General features: G+C 41.1%; 1 protein-coding gene across 1 annotated transcript in view; it reads left to right on the forward strand.

The window, feature by feature from the left end:
- LOC118943831 (titin-like) overlaps nucleotides 1-1246 on the forward strand; it is a 24218-nt gene extending 22972 nt beyond the window's left edge. The window contains exon 8 of the mRNA XM_036959907.1: nucleotides 72-1246. Within this exon, the coding sequence (XP_036815802.1) occupies nucleotides 72-322 (251 nt within the window). The 3' untranslated portion in view covers nucleotides 323-1246. The remainder of the gene's footprint in view (nucleotides 1-71) is intronic.
- Nucleotides 1247-7316: the final 6070 nt, after the last annotated feature.

A 7316-nucleotide genomic window follows, 5' to 3' on the forward strand; every position in this document is an offset into this window, starting at 1 on the left:
TACATATGGATACAGTTTATTTAAATTAATCAACAAAAACAGTTTAACAACTTATTTCTGTATGGTCTTAGGTGGGGCAACCAGGCTGGACATCATCCTGTCTCAGGACTGGAGGACCAGGAGAGAGAGGCCTAGAGGTCACCCTGAAAGAGGTGCTGTTGCTGAAGCTGATGGAAGTGCGGTAGGGGGGGTAGCTGGAGCTAGTGTCCTGTCTGCTGCCTCTAATTCATGTCCTCCACAGCAGCAGGCTGAAGTATGGAAATTACATTTCAGCTGCTCCTCCGAGGCCGCCTGTCTGATTAATCACTTGTCAAACGTCTGAATGGTCACTGATCAAGGACTAGAGGACTGGTCAGAACATAATGAACTACAGCTTAGACGGGTACCAGTTCTGTCCGGTCCTAACTCTCATCGAGAGAATGGCAGGGTGTGTGTATGCTCACTGAGTGGCAGTCAAGGGTCCAATGTATCTCAAACAAACAATGGAGAATATCGCTACCATTAAACTATTTAGGGCCAGTTTCCTGAACACAGACTAAGCCTAGTCATGGACTAAACAGCAGGCTCAAAATACAATATCCTTATTCCTTATAGTCCAGGGAACAGGCCCATAGAGTATAGTAATACATTGATGTGTTTAAGTTTTGGTGAATGTTTCCATGCACATAGTTCTAGGAAATTTCTAAATCAAATGTGCCACTTACTTTCACATTCATTTAAAGAGACTCAGGGACATGACGTGGTAGTGGTCCATAGTGGGTCAATTTCCGCAAAAACTAAGAGCATTGAAGCGCGAGGCTCAACTTCTCCTCTGTCTTTGTAGCTACCAGCGAACACACGCGCATGAGCAGATATTGTGTGACTGAGAGCGAAGTCCAGAATCTCGCTCATCTCAATATTTGTGGAGCTGCTTGTGGCCACATAATTTCGCAGTCTACCTTTTTAAGTCTTTCTGAACTGCACTATATTTATTTGTTTATCTTCTGTTCAATGCTGTGTTAGTCTGTTCATGCTGTTTTTGTTCACACTGTGGAGGGAACACAGGACACTAGGTTCTACAGAATGTAAGCTATTTTAAGGGAAGATGTGAAGGGCACAAATAATTGCAGGGTAAGCTTTTTAAGCATATTTGCACATTTGACCACAAAACAGACCAGTGTTAAATATTAAAATGTTTGCGTTTTATGGACATGTATAAACAATGAATGTATTTTATACCAAATAAAGTCATGCAATTTAAATAAAATATTCTGAATATTTGCCTGTCATAATTTGACACTCGTGTGTAAAAATACATGGATAAAAATGATCATGTTTACAATGCTGCAGGTGGCAAGGCTTTGTTTTGTTTTTGTTTGTAAATGAATAAAATTAATATTTTTTTTTGATTTCAGTCAATTGTTTATAGTAGACTTGTGTGAAGGGTTGAAACTCTTCAGAATGTAGCCGACACTGCTCATTCTCTGAATCTCTCTGGCGCCATGATCTAATTTCCCTTTGTTTTCTAGTCTTTCACACAAATTCTCACTCATCTCTCTCTCCATCTCTGTCTGGCTGTCTTTCCTCCCCCCCTTCTGTCTCTGTGTCGGTCTGTCTCTTTCGCTTGCGCTCGCTCTCTCTCTGTGTGTGATAACTCTGTCAGTAACTTGCTTCCTCTTGTCCCTCAGGACCCAGCCTAGGGTAAATCAGTATTCTACTCCAAGCTCGGCACCACACCTGTATAAGTGCCTGAGGTGAAGGTGAACCTCTTAACTGCTATTTCCCAGCTCCTACACCCAATACCCAATAGATTTTCCCTTGCCTTTCCAGTTAACATTGCGCTGCACCAATGGATAGGCCTTTTGTAGTGGATAAAAACTGATGAAGATGTTGGTTTAACAGCTGATCCATCTGATAAGAATTTGAGGTCAAACTAATTTAGAAGCTGACGGGTAGACATGCTGAGTGCACATACACTGAGATCAGGACTGACTGTGCTCCAATACAGCCTGCTAAGTTACAGGCCCAGCAGCAGCAGAGTGCAATAAGTCCTGCTTTCTCTTCCTTCTCTCCTAGTCTGAATGGGATGACGGGGAGAAAAAGGTGTGTGCATAGGGACAGGAGGTTTGGGCAATTTGAGGCACTATGCTTTTACTGGTATTTCCAGCAATGTCCACCAGTTTTCCTGCAGGTAGGAATCCTAGGAAATGTTCTGTGATTGACACAATCAATGTCTGGTTTGTGCGTGTGTGTTTGGCAGGAGGATTGCCTAAGCCAGGGGAAGTGTAGCTCTGAGACTCAATAGCACAAAGCCTATTTGGCAGGGAATACTATTAAATAGATGTGATTCTACACCTCACTTTGTTCAAACTGATCCACTCCAACAGACTTGGGAAGTTATAGCTAAAAATGTGTCAATTAGGCACAGTTAATGGGTGACATGATTAAACCAAACAATGAAGTATGTTTTTGTGAATTCGGGGGTAGCCCTGACCAGGACTCAAACCCAGGTCCAACGACCGTTAAGCCAACACCTTAACCATTACGCCAAGAGGGCCAAACCTCTTCGCATACGGTTAAAGTGTTGGCTTGACAGTCGCTGGCTCTGGGTTTGGGTCGGGGCTACCCCCGAATTCACTGCCCTTTTAACTGTTCCTAATTTACCCATTTTTTTCCGGAACTTCTGAGTCCATTGTCCTTTCAAATGATCAAAGATTGATGAGTTGGTTATTTGAATCAGCTGTGTAGTTCTAGGGCAATTAGATTAGACCAGGCTGTGAATGTACACGAGATGTATCACACCTCTTTACAGGTCTCAGTTTTAGACGGGCTGAAAGCCTCCGGAGAGTAATAAAAGGCTCTCTACTTTCTCTCGTCCTCTCTTCCTCTCCTTTCTCTTCCTCCCTGTTCTCTTCCTCTTTCTCTCCTGAGCGCTGAAAGACATTTCATTAGTGCACTCAAGCCATCCATCTGTCCTTCGTTGTGTATTTTGTCATCTCATCCCCTTAATCCCTCTTTTGTATCAAACATCCAACAAAATGAGAAGAAAAAAGAAATCATAACCTAATGTTGTGTATTAAAATGTAGATCCATGCTCTAACAACCTGCAAGGGAAAATCTGAATTATGTTTTCAATGTCTTTGCCCCCGGCTCATTTTAAATTCTGAAGCTGTATTGGAGGGGGGGCTAATGTATTGTAAATATTTGTACAGGTCCAGAAAGGGGTTGTTAATATACTGTAGATGAGAGAGGAGACTGTCCTCTAGTAGATAAGCCTATAAAGTGGAGTCTGTAATTGAAAACACAGCGTAAATTCATTCAGTTCTGAATTAGACTTCACCTCACACACACTTTATGAAGGTCCATATAACAAACCAGTTGAGATTTGTGATTGAAAAATAATCATTGATCATTCTCTCCCTCCTCTATGTCCCAAATGGCACCCTATTCCCAATCTAGTGCACTACTGTCCTATAGTCCCTGATCAAAAGTAGTGCACTACATAGAAAATAGGTTGCCATTTGGCATATATACCATATCTTAGTAGAGAAGCAGTGAGATGAGAGAGAGAAGGACTTCTGTCTTACTAAAACCAGTCACTCTAACATTTCATCTTCAGTAACCCCTCGTGTTCTCTTCTGCCATATCAACCTGAGACCTTCAAAGTGTTTCTTTGTGACTGTGCTGCTTTGAACATTCATGGAAGAAATAAAACATATCTGTGTAAAAACGTGTCTAATCTTTCAGTGGTTGTCATCTTGGTATCTCTCTCAAAATAAAATAAATAGTGGTTTTGTTTGGGACATCAAGTTCAGACGGTTCTGTATCATAATGCACTGTATCAATCATACCATCACTAATGGCACTGACTAAATATTTTATCAGACCGAAAGTATAAACGTGTTGTAGGCTAAATGTCCATGCCCAGCCTGGTCAGCGCCAAGTTTAGGTGCCAACAGATCATTCCTCCAGCCTACAGAAAATGTAATCTTGGTTGTCAAAATGTTATCAGATAAAGTATTCACACACGGGTATAAATGACTCCGCAGGTAGAATTAGCCTATAGGCCACGTGTCAAATACAAGGCCCCTGGGCCAAATCTGTCTGGCCCTTGGAATTCGTTGTTCTTTTCAATATGCCTCTTGGAATTCGTTGTTCTTTTCAATATGACTCTTGGAATTCGTTGTTCTTTTCAATATGGCTCTTGGAATTCATTGTTATTTTCAATATGGCTCTATGCGGATTGCATTTGATACCCCTGCTACAGGCCTACAACAAGTTAGTACAAACCACCATTCCGCCCATCTCTCATTTAATTGGACCCAAGTCACAGTAGTAAATATATAAGCTATTTCAAGTATTTTGTTCTAGGCTATGCATCTGAAAAGGAGCTTGGCTTTTAAGATACAGTAGAATTTAACAGGTGTCCAGAATATTTTGCATGGAAGTCTGTAGTCTACCACTGTAAGTAGGCCAAGTGTATTTGTATTTTTTTCAGAGTAGACAATGTTATTCAAAACATTATTCAAATGATCTGTTTACAGGTCCACAACCATTTGGAAATGTTTTTGTCTTTCAGAGAAATGGACACACAGCAAATGTCACTGCAAAAAAAAACATTCTGTCAAGACCTCCAAAGACATTTAATCAACACACTGCTTTTTCCTTTAGATACTGTCTTGTCCTGATTACAATACTTCCAAAGTATACATTCAGTAAGGGCGTTTTTCAGGCTGTGTTACAATGCTCTTTCACACGGACACTTTTTTACGACAGGTCTGATTTATAACGGGAAACATGCCAATGTATGGCGTGCACCAAGTTGATAAATCTCTATGTTTTTCTACAGTACCCGTCCAAAGTTTGGACACACCGACTCATTCAAGGGTTTTTCTTTATTTTTACTATTTTTCTACATTGTAGAATAATAGTAAAGACATCAAAACTATGAAATAACACATTATTGGCTCATGTAGTAGCCAATAAAGTGTTACACAAATCAAAATATGTTTTATATTTGAGATTCTTTAAAGTAGCCCCGCTTTGCCTTGATGACAGCTTTGCACTTGGCATTCTCTCAACCAGCTTCATGAGGTAGTCACCTAGAATGCATTTAATTTAACAGGTGTTCCTTGTTAAAAGTTAATTTGTGGAATTTATTTCCTTCTTAATGTGTTTGAGACAATCAGTTGTGTAGTGACAAGGTAGGGGTGATATACAGAAGATATCCAAATTTGGTAAAAGATCAAGTCCATATTATGGCAAGAACAGCTCAAATAAGAGATTAATGACAAACAGTTAAACATGCAGGGAGGACAGGGGATCAATCACATCTATTTATAAAGCCCTTTTTTACATCAATAGATACATACAGAAACCCAGCCTAAAACCCCAAACAGAAAGCAATGTAGATGTATGTCCCATGTCCCCTCTTCCTCTGTCCCATGTCCCCCTGTCCCCAATCTTGTGCCCTGTCCCTCTACCCTTTTCCCCTGTGCCCCTGCCCCATGCCCCCTTTTTCCTGTCCCTGTCCCCTGTATGTGTTCACTGTGTGTCATTATTATTTTTTGTAAAAATGGCCGGGCCACAGTCAGGGTTTGGGTTACCTCCGCCCCAGACAACTTCGTGCGAGACTATGGTTTAGGAGACACTGGATGCATCCCAAATACACCCTGTATAGGAGACACTGGATGCAGGCTCTGGTCAAAAGTAGAGCACTAGAAAGGGAATAGGGTGCTATTTGGGATGCAAGCCACTCATTCTTAGCATAGGCATCAGGCATGGAGATATTCATAGGTCAAGCTCTGAATTCTAATGCTTACCATTGTTGGATGTCTCTGCCTCCAGTATTAGTGTTCTGAATCTGAACACAGTTTGTTCCCTTCAAAATTGAATCATAAACAAAGCTGTCAGTTCTCAGTGTATTCAGCCTTACCTGTGAATGTAATGTCCTCTCAAGGCTTTGTATTCTAATGCCATAGACTTAGACAACTCTAGTGCCCCAAAACACATTTTAGCAGGGGCAGTGCCATTGAGGACTTAAACCATTTTGAAATAGTCAACTGGATGGGACTTCCTATGGGTTAAGGAAGGATCATATAATTCCATCCAGATCATCAGGAGGGATCAGGCAATTAATTATACTCTCAAGTTAACATTCCATACCTGCAGGTGTCAATAAATCATCAACCTTTATACCTGTTCAAACAACACACTCCAGGTGGCAGTATGCTCCCTTAAAGTTAGTTTACCAGCTCATAGAAGTAGAAGAAGAACAAATTGACTACTTTAAAATGGAGATAGCCTCAATAGCGTTGCCCATGCTGTCAGAGATGCTATAATGGAGCAGATACAAAGATGAGAAGTCAAACTAAGTCTATGTATATAGCTCTGTATTGTTTGAGTTTATCTGTGCTCATTATTCATAGTTTGTTTACCTCTTAATTTAGTCATAAACGGAGCTGTCAGTCTTCAGTCAGATTTCTGAGGTTGAGCTCACTTGATCACTCTATCCTTAGAGGGCAAAATAAATGAACCAAGACGTACACAATCCAAATCATGCAAAAAAGTATAAAGGTTGTAGGGCTATTTCTGCTGTTGCTCAATTAGCCAATGGATATATAAAGGCTAAATTCAGTGTTCTGTTTTCAGTGGCGGGTTCTTCACAGTTCTACTTTCACACAGAAAAGGCGTCACAAGTTGCACTGAGCGTGTGTGAGTGTCTGAGTGTGTATCTGAGTGTGTGAGTATCTGATCTCAGTGTGTGAGTGTCTGAGTGAGTATCTGAGTGTGTGAGTATCTGATCTCAGTGTGTGAGTGTCTGAGTGAGTATCTGAGTGTGTGAGTATCTGATCTCAGTGTGTGAGTGTCTGAGTGTGTATCTGAGTTTGTGAGTATCTCATCTCAGTGTGTGAGTGTCTGAGTGAGTATCTGAGTGTGTGAGTATCTGATCTCAGTGTGTGAGTGTCTGAGTGTGTATCTGAGTGTGTGAGTATCTGATCTCAGTGTGTGTGTGTCTGAGTGTGTATCTGAGTGTGATAGTATATGATCTCAGTGTGTGAGTGTGTGAGTGTGTATCTGAGTGTGTGAGTATCTGATCTCAGTGTGTGAGTGTCTGAGTGTGTATCTGAGTGTGTGAGTATCTGATCTCAGTGTGTGTGTGTCTGAGTGTGTATCTGAGTGTGTGAGTATTTGATCTCAGTGTGTGAGTGTCGGAGTGTGTATCTGAGTTTGTGAGTATCTGATCTCAGTGTGTGAGTGTCTGAGTGTGTGAGTATCTCAGTGTGTGAGTATCTCAGTGTGTGAGTATCTCAGTGTGTGAGTATCTGAGTGTGTGA

This window comes from Oncorhynchus mykiss, chromosome 23 (assembly GCF_013265735.2).
Source record: "Oncorhynchus mykiss isolate Arlee chromosome 23, USDA_OmykA_1.1, whole genome shotgun sequence".
NCBI lineage: Eukaryota > Metazoa > Chordata > Actinopteri > Salmoniformes > Salmonidae > Oncorhynchus > Oncorhynchus mykiss.